Source organism: Octopus sinensis, linkage group LG27, assembly GCF_006345805.1.
Source record: "Octopus sinensis linkage group LG27, ASM634580v1, whole genome shotgun sequence".
Classification (NCBI taxonomy): domain Eukaryota; kingdom Metazoa; phylum Mollusca; class Cephalopoda; order Octopoda; family Octopodidae; genus Octopus; species Octopus sinensis.
The window spans coordinates 18,679,370-18,697,438 of record NC_043023.1 but is presented as its reverse complement, the minus strand read 5'-3'; the positions used below and the strand labels follow the sequence as shown (position 1 = coordinate 18,697,438).

At 40.7% G+C, this 18,069-nt stretch overlaps 2 protein-coding genes across 8 annotated transcripts in view; both read right to left on the bottom strand.

Moving 5' to 3' along the window:
- Positions 1 to 18,069, bottom strand: part of LOC115225268 (adhesion G-protein coupled receptor G6-like) — a 1,160,637-nt gene that overhangs the window by 27,159 nt on the left and 1,115,409 nt on the right. The window lies entirely within an intron of this gene.
- Positions 1 to 18,069, bottom strand: part of LOC115225305 (slit homolog 1 protein) — a 514,782-nt gene that overhangs the window by 13,890 nt on the left and 482,823 nt on the right. For 4 of the 7 annotated variants that reach the window (XM_036513964.1, XM_036513965.1, XM_029796249.2 and 1 more), the window contains 7 exons: positions 17,107 to 17,178; positions 15,309 to 15,380; positions 11,879 to 11,950; positions 7,979 to 8,050; positions 4,557 to 4,628; positions 397 to 468; positions 5 to 76 (listed from right to left, as the gene is read on the bottom strand). In XM_036513964.1, coding sequence (XP_036369857.1) covers positions 5 to 76; positions 397 to 468; positions 4,557 to 4,628; positions 7,979 to 8,050; positions 11,879 to 11,950; positions 15,309 to 15,380; positions 17,107 to 17,178 — 504 coding nt within the window. The remainder of the gene's footprint in view (positions 1 to 4; positions 77 to 396; positions 469 to 4,556; positions 4,629 to 7,978; positions 8,051 to 11,878; positions 11,951 to 15,308; positions 15,381 to 17,106; positions 17,179 to 18,069) is intronic. The other 3 variants (XM_036513966.1, XM_036513963.1, XM_036513962.1) reach the window with 3 other exon arrangements.

The window sequence follows — 18,069 nt, the reverse complement described above, 5'->3', positions numbered from 1 at the left end:
ATACATGTAATTTACACTGGGAAGGAATAAGAACGCACCATCCTCATAGTTTTTTATTCCGCTGTTGCGCAAGACTCTGGAAGAAAGAAGCAGACGATGAAATGTAGTTGAATAATGAGTATTTGAATATTAGACGAACGTTTCGAAAACAAGGAAGATAAAGTAAAGAAGAAAAATCTTACGATTACCAAGATAACAAGAACATGAGGAGAAAGTGAGAAAGAAGATCATACAGCCACACTCTCTCACAAACACATTCAGATGCACTCAGAGAAAACTGTGGAGAGAGTGCATGAATGTTAGATAGAAACAAAAAGAGATAGGGAAAATAAAAGAAGATATTAAGATCTAGATATATGGTTATTTAAAAAGTGCGAAAAAAGCGACCTAACTCACAATCTTTGTAGATTTGGAAGATTTTCGAAGATACCACGTTGAATATATGTGATGTTATTGTCACTCAGATATCTGTAAACAAGAAATCGAATTGATAACAAACATATAGAAAATATTTGTGATGAAATATTAAATACTATGGCGAAGAAAATTAGATGTAAGGTAAGGAATGTAAAGTAAGGAATGCATAGTCATATAGGCCGAATAGTTAGTGGAGGTTCGTTTTTGATCGGTCCGCAAATCAGATTTGAACCCGGCAAAAGAATGGCGTGGTCTGTCACAAACTATGCACACATAAAGATCGTTGTGGTCCACCTCGATCGTAACATCCACAAAATGTTCTACCCAGCGCTTGTGAATAAAAGCGATGTCAGTCAAAAGTAAACGCCCATTTGCAGTTCTCACTGGAGCTATTGAAGTTTTGGGGCAATATACCTTCTTAATATAAGATTATAAACCCTTGGCGTCATTTCTGTTAGTTGTTTCTTGTGCCCCTTTTGCCCAATCATTTCACTATTCCTGTTTGATTTTCCTTAGATCAGTCTGCACTTTCCCTTTCAGCTTTTTGTAAGCTTTGTTTGAGTTGGGGTTCAAGTGTATTGCCTAAGTTTGGTTTTTCTGAAAGTAGATTGTGAATTTCTGCTGATTTGTCTGAGAACCAATCACTGGACTTACGCGCCTTAAATCCCACTTGTAGTCTGAAATACTTTTGTTTTCAAATCTTCCCATAGATTGTTTGAGTCAAGATTGATACTTGTTATAGCATCCTGGAATCTTTGCAAGTTGCTTGGTAATTTGAAGTTTGCAGCGTTTAACTTTTTGGGTGCCTTATGACCAGCCTATCGACTTTTAAGTATTATTGAAAAATTTATTTTTCCATGCTCTAGACGATGGCTCTCTGCTCTTCTCATGGCCCGAACCCCAGAAACATCTCTCATATCACGCTTTCTGATCAAAATATAATCTATGAGCTGCCCGTCCTTAGATATGGGTGTATCCAAGCGATATTATATTTATTTTTCTGTTTAAACTGTGTGTTGGAAACAAACAGATTATTCTCAGTACAAAACGTCAAAAGAGCTACTCCATTTTTATTACATTTTCCAATCTCATGTCGGCCTATAACAGGCCATGAAACGTAGTCATTTCCAATTGCTACGTTGAAATCTCCCAATATGACCATCTTGTCAGAAATTGGTACTTTCCTCAATAGAATTGTCCTGCAGTTTCATCAGAATGAAACATTGTTGGTACATAAATACTGACAACGAGAAGAAACCTACCTTTTGTCAGTTTAATATGGCATGACATGGTTCGTTCAGATATACCACTTGGAAGCTCTCCAATGGAGGATACTTATGAATTCTTGAGAGCAAATCCAACACCAGATTCTCTACGCTGACCCTTGGGCATGCCTCTCCAAAAGATAGTATATCCATAAGTAGGTTCAGTTACTTGACCCTTACCAGAGAGACCAATTTCCGAGAGCGCAACTATATCAAGGAAATATTTCTTGAGCTCACATGCAATAAGTGCAGTACACCTTTCTGGCCTCTTATTGAAATTATCATCGAGACGTGTGCGCACATTCCAGCCGCCAAAATTCAAAGGATGTCTATTTTGCTTTTCCTTGAAGATTGTTTGACCACAGTGGATGGAGGACGACCGGGTCCAGCCTGTGACACACTGGGGAATCTGCCGAGCCAGACCTGTTCCCCTGACGTTCCCAATCCTTTTTTGCCATTACCTGAATCTGTTTGAGACATTTTAGAATAAGTTACAAATGCCTTTTTAAATTTCTACCAGCCAACCAATTCAACGATTTAATAAGATTTGGTGTCCAAGAAGTACCTGTGCAGATGGATAATGTTCAGTGGGTATAGCTTGCACTTCACTACCCCTACATATTGTCCGAAAAAGACTTTCACCAGTGTGACATAAGAATTTACAAAAGCAAAAACTCCCAAGGCCTCAGGTTTTTATTTTGGAGATTTCCTTCTCCTTGGTAGATTACCAAGCAAGGTTAAAGAGATTCTACCTGCTCATGAGGTAACCTATCTCGTTCCAGACACCAAACAATACCCAAAACGCTCTATATATTTCTTTACTACCCACAAGGGGCTAAACACAGAGGGGACAAACAAGAACAGACAAAGGATTAAGTCGATTACATCGACCCCAGTGCGTAACTGGTACTTAATTTATCAACCCCGAAAGGATGAAAGGCAAAGTTGACCTCGGCGGAATTTGAACCCAGAACGTAATGGCAGACGAAATACAGCTACGCATTTCGCCCGGCGTGCTAACGTTTCTGCCAGCTCGCCGCCCTCCAAATGCTCTATAAAGAGATCTAATATAACTCCAAACTTCTCACAAATTTAAATATTCATTGCATTCACTGCTGAGTGGATTTTAATGTTTAATAATCTCTCTCTATATAAAGCTGAAGTTGTCCGTGTATGGCAGGTTTGGTAGCCTTCAACTAACACTATCTACTCCGAGACCCTGCGGCGCAAGTTGACCAAAATTGAAAGTATGATAGACGAAGGCTTGCTCTTCATTCCGTAGAAGAAAATTTCAGATCGGACCATGTTATCACCAAAAATTATTTACATCAAAAAGGTGCTTTTTTTCTATGAAAATTCCTATTTTTAACGATTTTGTGACTGCTGTGTCGCCATTTTTTGGTGTATTTCAACCAGAAAAATGTTCACTTAAAGAGAATAACAAGCTATATAATGCAGAATGTTTACTTTTCAAAAATTCCAATTGTAAAGGGTCGAAACAAACCCGAGCAACGCCGGGCGATACTGCTAGTCTGTTTGATAAAATCCAAATTAATTTAATATACCCGTATGAATTTTAAGTGATTTTGTGTTGAACGAATGCGTGCTATTACACAAAATAGCCGTATGACTTTGATACGAGTCGCAATTTCAAGAACATTATCATTTTCCAACGTAAAGTGTACTAGCCATCTGAATGTGGCTAGCCACTGGGGGTGGGTGTTACTGAAGCTTTTAGCCCCAGGAGATCGTCGTCTCCAGCTGGCTTTAGACACACTTACTGTGACCTTCTGATATTTGCAAAGGGAGGTCATCCCCTCTCGAAAACCTAAGTGATACATACGGACTATAGTTTCGAGGTTTTTGACTCTCGTCAACGTATGGTAAACACCGGTTTTCGATTAAGGAGACCTTTTTGCAAATATCTATTTAATGTTTTTCCATGAATATTTCTGATAAAATGAAAATTCTTTAATATATTGGTATAATATTTTTTTAATGAAGTGATTTTGTTGGTACGGCTGCTTGGAACACTATTAATCTTACAATAACTATGCGATCGCTGCTATTTCTAGCACGCTAAACAAGATAGTTTTTAACGAGCTTTCTCTTAAACGATTTTTTCATTTCATGCTTACACAAAATAGCTTTGAAACTTTGATACGGTGCACAATTTCAAGAATATTATTCGTTTCTGGAGGTGGTTAAATGAATATTTTTGATAATATGAAAATAATTCTTTAATATACTGGTATAAGTTTTTTAAATGAAGTGATTTTGTTGGTATGGCCGCTTCGAACGCTACGAGCCTTACAATAATAATTATGTGATCGCTGCTATTTCTAGCACAAGATAGTTTTCGACGAAACAAAATGGGAAGATTTTAAATATTTAGTAATATATTTGTCAATGAAATATTATCAACCATAGGCTCATAGGCATAGAAATGGTTGTGTGGTAAGTAGATTGCTTACAAACTACACGGTTCCGAGTTCAGTCCCACTGCGTGGCACCTTGGGCAAGTGTGTTCTACTATAGCCTCGGGCCGACCAAAGCCTTGTGAATGGATTTGGTAGACGGAAACTGAAAGAAGCCCGTCATATATATGCATATATATATGTTGTGTGTGTGTGTGTGTGTGTGTGTGTGTTTGTGTGACTGTGTTCGTCACTCCAACATCACTTGACAACCGATGCTGGTGTGTTTGCGTCCCCGTCACTTAGCGGTTCGGCAAAAGGGACCGATAGAATAAGTCCTGGGCTTACAGAGAATAAGTCCCGGGGTCGATTTGCTCGACTAAATGCGGTGCTGCAGCATGGCCACAGTCAAATGACTGAAACAAGTAAAAGAGTAAACCAGACCTATCCCACTTACAGATTTTTTAAACTGGTAACGGCCTCGAAGGTTCCTTCTTGAATGTTCTCGATTTTGTTTTTCTCCAAATATCTGTAACATAAAATGTTAGTTGATGAGATAATATATAGAAGTGTTTTATGATAGAATATAAAATAGTATGGCTAATCAAATAATTGATGAAGAGAATGGAACTAGATGAAGGTGATGATTAAAAAATAAATAAATAAATAAATAATAATAATAATAATAATAATAATAATAATATAATAATAATAATAATAATAATAATATAATAATAATAATATAATAATAATAACGCAAAATACTTTCTTTGTAATCTCAAGTTTTAAAGCAAACATAATTTTCGTACGGTCTTTTAGGCATTCACTAGTACAACACTAAGTACAAAACCAAATATATGGCACCCTAGGCATAGCACCAAAATGAACTTCCAACTTGTTGTCTCTTGAGGTCTCTGGGTGAGACTTGGAGCCAGCTTGTGCAAATGTAAAGCAAAAGTCAAACATAGAATAATAATAACAATAATAATAATAATAATAATAATAATAATAATAATAATAATAATAATAATAAATAATAATAATAATAATATAATAATTAATAATGAAATTTTTGTATACAGTGCTCAGGTGCACCACAACTTGTCAAAAGTGTGTATAAAGCATATGCAGTAATGTACAAATGTCTGGGAAGTGGACAGTGTATGAGTCAGATACATGCTTGCGTGTGTATGGAGGGGAGAAAATCAGGTGTAGTGTTGGCGAATCTCAGGAAGCATGGAAGGTTTGAAGGATGCAGTGCTCCGACAACTAACAACTGATGCCGGCAGTTTGTTCCATGCTTCAGCGTGTGTATGGAGGGGAGAAAATCAGGTGTAGTGTTGGCGAATCTCAGGAAGCATGGAAAGTTTGAAGGATGCAGTGCTCCGACAACTAACAACTGATGCCGGCAGTTTGTTCCATGCTTCAGCGTGTGTATGGAGGGGAGAAAATCAGGTGTAGTGTTGGTGAATCTCAGGAAGCATGGAAGTTTTGAAGGATGTAGTGCTCCGACAACTAACAACTGATGCCGGCAGCTTGTTCCATGCTTCAGCAACTCTTAGCGTGAAGGATAATATAGTGGATGAATAGGAGGACGACAGTGATGCTTTGAAATATAAATTTAAGCATCCATTCGAACTTTATTCCAATTGTTTATGAGCCCCCAATCCTGAGCCATGGTAAATTATTTATGAAAATGTCGTTTTCGCCATTGATCAATTCAGTCATGATTCTTCTTGTGAACTTGGAAAGTTGTCATCATTTTGACTTCCTCAAACTGTAGTCCATTTATGTTCGAAAAACCTCTGATAATTCCATTAATTGTCTTTAAATATTCCTGAGATATAAAGTTCCGAAGTGGAATCTAAAATTTGGACAATTTTACTGATACACCTGGTATAGATCATCCATACACAAACATATATAAAGAAGATTAACAAATAAACTTGTAAAAATATTTCGTTTTTGGATTTGGTTTGCAAGATTCTTTATATGAGTTCGTGTCTTGAAGCATATTCTGTTGTGTCTGGGAAGAGTCATTTTCTTTTTGTGCCTTATAATGTAACACACTCACCGGTAAATTTCGACTTATTTCTTATTTTTATTGTCCTAAAATTTTCGCTAGTTTTGAGTCAAAACTACTGAAAAGGTTGCAAGACGCAACAAAAATTTTAGAACAATAGAAATACGAAAAAAAAAGTGGAAATTTTACCGGTGAGTGTGTTACATAATAAGGCACAAAAAGAAAATGGCTCTCCCCAGATACATTATGGAAGCACTCCGTCGGTTACGACGACGAGGGTTCCGGTTGATCCGAATCAACGGAACAGCCTGCTCGTGAAATTAACGTGTAAGTGGCTGAGCACTCCACAGATACGTGTACCCTTAACGTAGTTCTCGGGGATATTCAGCGTGACACAGAGAGTGACAAGGCCGGCCTTTGAAATACAGGTACAACAGAAACAGGAAGTAAGAGTGAGAGAAAGTTGTGGTGAAAGAGTACAGCAGGGATCACCACCACCCCCTGCCGGAGCCTCGTGGAGCTTTAGGTGTTTTCGCTCAAAAAACACTCACAACGCCCGGTCTGGGAATCGAAACCGTGATCCTATGACCGCGAGTCCGCTGCCCTAACCACTGGGCCATTGCGCCTCAACCCCCAGATACAACAGATTATAAAAATGGACTAAAGAAGAAAACAAACAGAACAGACGATGAAATGTAGTTGAATAATGAGTATTTGAATATTAGACGAACGTTTCGAAAACAAGGAAGATAAAGTAAAGAAGAAAAATCTTGTGATTAACAAGATAACAAGAACATGATTATATAGGCGCAGGAGTGGCTGTGTGGTAAGTAGCTTGTTTACCAACCACATGGTTCCGGGTTCAGTCCAACTGCGCGGCACCTTGGGCAAGTGTCTTCTACTATAGCCTCGGGCCGACCAAAGCCTTGTGAGTGGATTTAGTAGACAGAAACTGAAAGAAGCCCGTCGTATATATGTATATGTATAGATGCGTGTGTGTGTTTGTGTGTCTGTGTTTGTCCCCCTAGCATTGCTTGACAACCGATGCTGGTGTGTTTATGTCCCCGTTACTTAGCGGTTCGGCAAAGAGACCGATAGAATAAGTACTAGGCTTACAAAAAGAATAAGTCCTGGGGTCGAGTTGCTCGATTAAAGGCGGTGCTCCAGCATGGCCGCAGTCAAATGACTGAAACAAGTAAAAGAGTAAAGAGGAAGAGTATATGCATGAGGAGAAAGTGAGAAAGAAGATCACACAGCCTCTCTCTCTCACAAACAGATTCAGATGCACTCAGAGAAAACTGTGGAGAGAGTGCAAGCATTCAGCGATGACATCGGAATGGAGTTTGGGCTTGAGAAGTGTGCCAAGGCCACTTTCCAGAAAGGGAAAGTGAAGACCACAAATTCAGTCGTGTTAGATGTTGACACAGTCATAAGAGAGCTTGAGCAAGAACAAACATACAAATATTTAGGGATAAATGAAGGCTCTGGTATTCAGCATGCAAGCATGAAAGAGAAGATCAGGAAGGAATGATATAGGAGAATTTCATGCAGTCCTGAAATCTGAACTAAATGCACGTAACAAGGTGTTAGCTATAAATTCCTTAGCAGTTCCAGTTGTTACTTATAGCTACAATGTGTTGAACTGGAATATGAGTGAAGTAAAGAATATAGATAGGAAAATACGCAAGCTGCTAAGTTGTAATAGGATGCACCACCCAAAGGCAGACGTAGATCGCCTTTACCTTCCCAGAGCCCAAGGAGATAGAAACAAAAAGAGATAGGGAAAAATAGAAGAAGATATTAAAATCTAGATATATCGTCAATAAAATAGTCCCCGAAAAAGAGACCTAACTCACAATTTTTCTAAATTCGGAAGATATTTGAAGTCATCACGTTGAATATTCGTCAAGTTATTGCCACGCAGATATCTGTAAAGAGAAAATCGAATTGATAACAAACATATAGAAAATATTTAGATGAAAGGTAAGGGATGTAAATGGAGATGATGATGATGGGGAGGAGGCGGACGGGAAGAAAGAATATGAAGAGGAAGGGGAGGAAGAATGAGAATGAGGAGAGGAAAATTTAAAAAGAAAAAGCAGTAGGGGACAAAAAGAACAAAAATATAAATGTTAACGTAGAGGAAGAGGGATAATAATAATGATAATAATATAATAATAATAATATTAATAATGATAATAATGATAATAATAATGATAATAATAATAATAATAATAATAATAATATAATAATAATAATAATAATAAGAAGAAGAAGAAGAAAGAAGAAGAAGAAGAAGAAGAAGAAGAAGAGAAGAAGAAGAAGAAGAAGAAGAAGAAGAAGAAGAAGTAGAAGAAGAAGAACTGAGGAACGAGAAAGAGAAGGAGGAAAGAAGAAGCAGAAGAAGGGAAAGAAGAAGAAAAAAGAAAATGAATAACTGAGGGAGGTGGAGAAAGAGGAAAGAAGCAGAAAACTGTAATATATATATATATATATATATATATACGCGAGAAAGAAGCAACAAGAATGGATAGGTTTTTAGTACAATCGTTTCATACAAGGACAGGCTTTATTAAAAGTTGTAAAAATTACAGCATATAAACGTGTCCCGTACTCATCAGCTAAAATACATGTGAGTTCTCTAGACATCCTAGTGGTTGAGGCTATACTCATGAAGTAATGTAGATAATTACCTCAACCACTAGGATGTCTAGAGAACTCACATGTATTTTAGCTGATGAGTACGGGACACGTTTATATGCTGTAATTTTTACAACTTTTAATAAAGCCTGTCCTTGTATGAAACGATTGTACTAAAAACTATCCATTCTTGTTGCTTCTTTCTCGCTTATAATCACCCCACATTACTGTATTGTTAAAACAGTATAGTTTTTTTTGGTGCATCTAAGTTAGGTACCATTTTCAAGTAAATTCATTTAAATTAACTTGAATCTTTATTGCTTTTTGTATATATATATATATATATATATATATACACATTTATATATATATATATATATATCTATATATATATATATATATATATATATATACATGCATACATGTATATATATATATATATATATATATATATATATATATATATATATATATATATACACATGTATGCATGTATGTATATATATATATATGTATGTATATATATATCTATATCTATATATATATATATATACCGGAGTAAACACATAAATGTGAAACAAGGTGGAAAAAAGAGTACTCAAATACCAGTGGTAGAGTAATATGCTTTATTTAAAGCAGCAGAAAATTCAACAAAATCTGTTACTCTGAGTTTCTCGTTGTCGTTCTTGGATTTATTATTTGTGTTGCTTAATATATTTTGCTAAAATTGCTGTTTCTTTTCAGATATCATCAGGAAAAAGTTATTAAAATTCATTAAAATGACAAATCTATCAGACTTTCAAAGAGGTCAAATTGTTGGTGCTCGTATGGCTGGCGCTAGCGTAACAAACACAGCTGAAATATTTGGTGTATCAAGAAGTACTGTCTCGAAAGTAATGGCAGCCTTTGAGAAAGAGGGAAAAACCTCCTCGTCGAAACAAAACTCCGGAAGAAAACCAAAACTTTTAGATAGGGACCGTCGGACTCTAACGCAAATTGTTAGAAAGGATCACAAAAGTACAGCTCTCAAAATTACTGCAGAGCTTAATGGCCACCTTAAGGACCCAATTTCCACAAAAATCTGTTTGCCGGGTGCTGCACAAAGCCAGATTTCACGGGAGGGCTGCAATTAGATAACCACTGCTTTCAAAAACAAACCTTGTAAAGTGTTTAGAGTGGGGTAGAAACCTACAGAATCGGTTCCTAGAGCAGTGGAAATATGTTATTTTCTCGGACGAGTCATCCTTTACCTTATTTCTGACCACCGGCTGAGTAAACGTGTGGAGACAGCCAAAAGAAGCATTTGACCCCGACTGCCTTCTTTCAACCGTTGAACATGGAGGAGGATCTGTGATGATCTGGAGGGCTATATCTTGGAAATCCGCCGGCTCAATGGTTTCCCTTCATGCCAGAATTAATAGTCAAGACTATTTAAGCATTTTATCTGATCAAATTCATCCTATAATTGCGGAACTACTTCCGAAGGGAAACGCAATCTTTCAGGATGATTTGGCACCAATTCACGCAGCTAAAGTTATTACTGAATTGCACGAGAAACATTCCTGTGAAGTTGAACATCTTATCTGGCTACCACAGTCCCCAGATCTCAATGTTTTTGACCATTTATGGTGCATTTGAGAAAACAAGTATCATGTTTAAACAAGTGGATTAAGGAAGAGATGCAGAGTAGATTACGATGATGACAAATTGGATAATGATGATGGTGATAATGATGGTGGTGTTTGTGGTGGTAGGTGTGATAATGAAGTATATGATGATGAGGTGGAGGACACCACCATCGCTACAAGAACTGGAGACTGTTCCACGGCTCCGACAGAAGGTAATGACGAACTTCTGCTGACTCTTTCGCCACAACTTTCTCCCACTCTTTCCTCCTGCATCTTGCAGCTCACCTGCGACGGACTGGCGTCCCGTCCAAGTGGGGAACCTATACGCCAAGAAACCGGGAAACCGGCCCTTATGAGCCAAGCATGAATCGAGAAGGAATATTTGTGGAGGCACGTGGCCTAGTGGTTAGAGCAGTGGACTCGTGGTCAAGGGATCGTGGGTTCGAATCTCAGATCAAGTGATGTGTGTGTTTATGAGTGAAACACCTAAGCTCCACGTGGCTCTGGCAGAAGGTTTTGGTGAACTTCTGCTGACTCTTTCGCCACAACTTTCTCTCACTCTTTCCTCCTGCATCTTGCAGCTCACCTGCGATGGAGCGGCGTCCCGTCCAGGTGGGGAACCTACACACAAACGAAACCGGGAAACCGACCCTTATGAGCCAGGGATGGCTCGAAAAGGAACAAACAAATATAATGTTGACCAGAACAACCCTCAAATGATTGGTGAACTGAAGGCAGTAATCACAGCAGAAATCAGGGAAATCCCCAAAGAGGAATATGTTCGAGTAATTGACAATTTTGCGCGACGTAAGCCATTAGGAGCATATTTTAAAAAGAACATGACTTTTGTGCACAGGAAATGATCGTACAACGACCGAAGTTTAAGTCCAGCAAATTTCTTGAAATTTTCAGGACCTTTGTAGGATTTAACAATGTATATATGCGTGTGTGTGTTTGTGTGTCTGTGTTTGTCCCCCTAGCATTGCTTGACAACCGATGCTAGTGTGTTTATGTCCCCGTTACCTAGCGGTTCGGCAAAAAAGACCGATAGAATAAGTACTGGGCTTACAAAAAGAATAAGTCTCGGGGTCGAGTTGCTCGATTAAAAGGCGGTGCTCCAGCATGGCCGCAGTCAAATGACTGAAACAAGTAAAAGAATAACAAGATAACAAGAACATGAGGAGAAAGTGAGGAAGAAGATCATACAGCCTCACTCTCTCACAAACACATTCAGATACACTCAGAGAAAATTTTTATGGGTTCTGTATTTTTGGGTTGGGGTGTCACTCTGTATATCCCAACACACCTTCACCTTCACAATCACTCATAAACAATGACACACACCACTGGAGAGAGATAGAGGGGGAGGGAGAAAGAAATAGTATAGGGAAGGACGGGTGAGGGAGTTTAAAATGAAATATGGGGATCATTACATATTTAGAAATATATCTTCAATGAAATACAATAAAAATTAATCATTCAACTTACAGACTTTTTAAGCTGGAAAGATATTGGAATAATTCTGGTTTGATATTCTTCAAACCAATAGTACCCAGATCCCTATAAAATAAAATATGTTAAGAACTTGTATGGATCGATCAGATCTGTGAGAGAATATTAAATATCATGTCTAAACAATTGGATTATGGAAGAGATGCAGAGTAGATTACGATGATGATGAATTGGATGCTGATGATGGGGATGTTTGTGGTGGTAGAGACTTCAAACTTGAAATCTTCAAAGCCACAGTCGAACCAATTCTACTATATGGCTCAGAAACCTGGACGTTATCAAAGAAGCTTGAGAGGCGGTTGGATGGAACCTACACTCGCTTCCTTATGAGAGCTCAAAATCTCTCGTGGAAGCGTCATCCAACCAAAATGCAAATATATGGGAAACTACCACCTGTGTCATCTCTTGTGAAAGGTAGAAGAGTCCAGTTTGCTGGACATTGTTGTAGAGCTGAAAAAGAAGTAATTTCTACTCTTCTCCTCTGGAAGCCATCTACTCGCAATACCAGAGGGCGCACACTCTCCTACCCTGATGTAATCTCCAGGGATACAGGCATCCAGCAACAGGACCTCCGTAATGCCATGATGGACCGTGAAGTCTGGCGTAGCATGGTAAATTCCATTGTCTCGACCACGGTCGCGATACCAAAGGGCGCACACTCTCCTACCCTGATGTAATCTCCAGGGATACAGGCATCCAGCAACAGGACCTCCGTAATGCCATGATGGACCGTGAAGTCTGGCGTAGCATGGTAAATTCCATTGTCTCGACCACGGTCGCGATACCAGAGGGCGCACACTCTCCTACCCTGATGTAATCTCCAGGGATACAGGCATCCAGCAACAGGACCTCCGTAATGCCATGATGGACCGTGAAGTCGGCGTAGCATGGTAAATTCCATTGTCTCGACCACGGTCGCGATACCAGAGGGCGCATACTCTCCTACCTGATGTAATCTCCAGGGATACAGGCATCCAGCAACAGGACCTCCGTAATGCCATGATGGACCGTGAAGTCTGGCGTAGCATGGTAAATTCCATTGTCTCGACCACGGTCGCGATACCAGAGGGCGCACACTCTCCTACCCTGATGTAATCTCCAGGGATAAGGCATCCAGCAACAGGACCTCCGATAATGCTATGATGGACCGTGAAGTATGGCGTAGCATGGTAAATTCCATTGTCTCGACCACGGTCGCGATACCAGAGGCGCACACTCTCCTACCCTGATTGTAATCTCCAGGGATACAGGCATCCAGCAACAGGACCTCCGTAATGCTATGATGGACCGTGAAGTCTGGAGTAGCATGGTAAATTCCATTGTCTCGACCACGGTCGCGATACCAGAGGGCGCACACTCTCCTACCCTGATGTAATCTCCAGGGATACAGGCATCCAGCAACAGGACCTTCCGTAATGCTATGATGACCGTGAAGTCTGGCGTAGCATGGTAAATTCCATTGTCTCGACCACGGTCGCGATACCAGAGGGCGCACACTCTCCTACCCTGATGCAATCTCCAGGGATACAGGCATCCAGCAACAGGACCTCCGTAATGCTATGATGGACCGTGAAGTCTGGCGTAGCATGGTAAATTCATTGTCTCGACCACGGTCGCGATACCAGAGGGCGCACACTCTCCTACCCTGATGTAATCTCCAGGATACAGGCATCCAGCAACAGGACCTCCGTAATGCCATGATGGACCGTGAAGTCTGGCGTAGCATGGTAAATTCCATTGTCTCGACACGGTCGCGATACCAGAGGGCGCACACTCTCCTACCCTGATGTAATCTCCAGGGATACAGGCATCCAGCAACAGGACCTCCGTAATGCCATGATGGACCGTGAAGTCTGGCGTAGCATGGTAAATTCCATTGTCTCGACCACGGTCGCGATAACAGAGGGCGCATACTCTCCTACCCTGATGTATCTCCAGGGATACAGGCATCCAGCAACAGGACCTCCGTAATGCCATGATGGACCGTGAAGTCTGGCGTAGCATGGTAAATTCCATTGTCTCGACCACGTCGCGATACCAGAGGGCGCACACTCTCCTACCCTGATGTAATCCCAGGGATACAGGCATCCAGCAACAGGACCTCCGTAATGCTATGATGGACCGTGAAGTATGGCGTAGCATGGTAAATTCCATTGTCTCGACCACGGTCGCGATACCAGAGGGCGCACACTCTCTCTCTACCCTGATGTAATCTCCAGGGATACAGGCATCAGCAACAGACGCTCCGTAATGCTATGATGGACCGTGAAGTCTGGAGTAGCATGGTAAATTCCATTGTCTCGACCACGGTCGCGATACCAGAGGTGCGCACACTCTCCTACCCTGATGAATCTCCAGGGATACAGGCATCCAGCAACAGGACCTCCTTAATGCTATGATGGACCGTGAAGTCTGGCGTCATGGTAATTCCATTGTCTCGACCACGGTCGCGATACCAGAGGGCGCACACTCTCCTACCCTGATGCAATCTCCAGGGATACAGGCATCCAGCAACAGGACCTCCGTAATGCTATGATGGACCGTGAAGTCTGGCGTAGCATGGTAAATTCCATTGTCTCGACCACGGTCGCGATACCAGAGGGCGCACACTCTCCTACCCTGATGTAATCTCCAGGGATACAGGCATCCAGCAACAGGACCTCCGTAATGCTATGATGGACCGTGAAGTCTGGCGTAGCATGGTAAATTCCATTGTCTCGACTACGGTCGAACAATGATGATGATGATTGTGGTGGTAGCTGTGATAGTGAAGTATATGAGGATGAAGTGGAGCACATGAGTTACGCCCCCGTAACTTAGCGCTTCAGTAAAGACACCAATCGAATAATTCCTAGACTTACAAAGAATAAGTCCTGGGTTGGTTTGTTCGACTAAAGGCGGTACTCCAGCATGGTCGCACACATATATGAATGCACCGCATGTTTGCACTCATTTGTCACGCTCTCAATAATACACTTTCATTAGAGAGGGACAGTAGTTGTAAAGGAGGGTGAAGGAGATTAAAATATAGTATTGGGGTGACACTGGAGGCGCAATAGCCCAGTGGTTAGGGCAGCGGACACATGGTCGGAGGATGGCGGTTTCGATTCCCAGACGAAGCGTTGTGTGTTTATTGAGGAAAAAAAACTAAAAGCACCACGACGTTCCGTCAAGGGGTGGTGGCGACCCCGGTTGTACTCTTTCGCCACAACTGTCTCTCAATCTCTCTTCCTGTTTCTTGAGTAACGCCGCGATGGACTGGAGTCCCGTCCAGCTGGGGGGAACACATACGCCACAGAAACCGGGAAACTGGGCCCATGAGCCTGGCTAGGCTTGAAAAGGGCGACGCGCCCGTTTTGGGGTGACATTACATATTAAAAAAAATGTCGAGACTGATTGAACTTACAGAGTTGTTAAACTGGAAAGATTTCGGAATATTTCTCCCTCAATTTTCTTGAGATCATTACCACTCAAATTCCTGTCAAATAAAATTGAATTAAGTAGAATTTGTAAGGAACAGGTTCTGCATGGATGAAGAAAAAAAATTCAGGAAAAACGTAATTTGAAAGAAATTAGAGACGACTGTGTAACCAGTTTAAAATTTGAGAGAAGATGGTGAAATAAGGGGGAGAATAAAAAGAAAACTGAAAAGATGCGGGACACACACACACACACACACCACACGCACGCACACACACGGGAAGCACTCCGTCGGTTACGACGACGAGGGTTCCGGTTGATCCGATCAACGGAACAGCCTGCTCGTGAAATTAACGAGTAAGTGGCTGAGCACTCCACAGACACATGTACCCTTAACGTAGTTCTCGGGGATATTCAGCGTGACACAGAGAGTGACAAGGCCGGCCCTTTGAAATACAGGTACAACAGAAACAGGAAGTAAGAGTGAGAGAAAGTTGTGGTGAAAGAGTACAGCAGGGATCACCACCATCCCCTGCCGGAGCCTCGTGGAGCATTTAGGTGTTTTCGCTCAATAAACACTCACAACGCCCGGTCCGGGAATCGAAACCGCGATCCTACGACCGCGAGTCCGCTGACCTAACCACTGGGCCATTGCGCCTCCACAACACACACACACACACACACACACACACACACACACACACACACACACATACACATATGCATAAAGACGTTTGCACTAAACTATTCCCCTCAATTGTCACACAGATACGTCCCAAATATCAGGAATGGACCCTTACTTACATTTACACTCGCGTAGCCGTATTTTGTCTGCCGTTACGTTCTGAGTTCAAATTCCGCCGAGGTCGACTTTACCTTTCCTCCTTTCGCGGTCGATAAATTATGTACCAGTTACGCACTGGGGTCAATATAATCGACTTAATACCTTTGTCTGTCCTTGTTCGTCCCCTCTGTATTTAGTCCCCTGTGGGCAGTAAACAAATAGGTATTTCGTCTGCCGTTACGTTCTGAGTTCAAATTCCGCCGAGGTCCACTTTTCTTTTCATCCTTTCGGGGTTGATAAATTATGTACCAGTTACGCACTGGGGTCAATGTAATCGACTTAATACCTTTGTCTATCCTTGTTTGTCCTCTCTATGTTTGGCCCCTTGTGGGCAATAATGAAATACATTTACAAGCAACAACACACACTTTAGACAGAGACACATTCTACACATACACAGAGACACACACATGCAGTCACTAAATGGCTCCCCTGAAGTTATCACGCTCTCATATATCCCATATCTAACAAATGAGCTCACTCAAACTCACAGATTTACAACGGAGGAGGCACATGACCTAGTGGTTAGAGCAGCGGACTCGCGGTCGAGGGACCGCGGGTTCGAATCTCAGACCGGACGGTGTGTGTGTTTATGAGCGAAACACCTAAGCTCCACACGGCTCCGGCGGAAGGTAATGGCGAACTTCTGCTGACTCTTTCGCTACAACTTTCTTTCACTCTTTCCTCCTGCATCTTGCAGCTCACCTGCAACGGACCGTCGTCCCGTCCAGGTGGGGAACCTTTACGCCAAAGAAACCAGGACACCGACCCTTATGAGCCAGGCATGGCTCGGGAAGGAACAAAAAAAAATCAGATTTACAACCGATAAAGCACATCTTCAGAAAGAGGGGTGAGGTAGCTTATTATGGATGATGGGAAGACGTTACACATTTAGAAATATCATCAATGAAATACGATAAAAATGAATGATTCAACTTACAGATCTGTTAAACTGGACTGCTTTCGGAAGGTTCCTGCCTTGATTTCCTTGATTTCAAGAGAACTCAAAAATCTGAAACATAAAATTAAGTTAAGAAGGAATTGTATAGATCATATTTGTTACAGAATTTTGTCTAAAAAATTAGATTATAGAAGGGATTGAAAGGAGATCATGATGAAGATTAATTTCATGAAGATAATGGCGACGTTGATGATGATGATGACGATTATAGACAGATTCGTTGATACTTGCAAGCGAGCGTTAAAATAAACAAGGAATGACGCAGGAATTATGAGGCGCTAACGAAATTCTTGAGGGTATATAGAGTAACGGCCAATCCTAATACCAGTTCAGGAAAGTCTCCGGCAGATTTAATGTTCGCACGAAAGATAAAATCGATTTTCAATAAATTATTGTCAGGAAAAATATACTAAAAAGAGATACAAAAAAGGCAACAAAACACTTCGAAGTAGGAGATAAAGTTCATTTAAAAATTTTCAAAAATGGTAAAGAAGGCTGAGAGGATGGTTTTGGAACTAAAAGATTAGGAAACATGATGTTGGTAATCAAAAGACAACGTTGAGAACATAAGAGGCGCCTAAATCAATTAAAGATAAGAATACTGAAAAACGAATGGAAATACCAATGGAAGCCTGCTATGATATTTTGAGGTGCCAGCACCGAAGAGTCTCGTAGAAGCAGCAGTATAAAAAGGAAAAAGGCGGTACATTTACAAATAATGCCAAAATGAAAAAGATATTAAATTTTCTAAAGAGAGAGAGGGGGGAGAGGTGCTGGAAAAACGAAATAGAAAAAATCTGACTTCTTACGGAGGATGAGAAGGAGAAGAAGAAAAAGTCTAGGATTGTAATCAGTAGCGATGGAGACGTAAACACCGTACATGATAATCAGACCGAGTTACACATACATTATGATACACATACATATGTTTGCACTAAATTT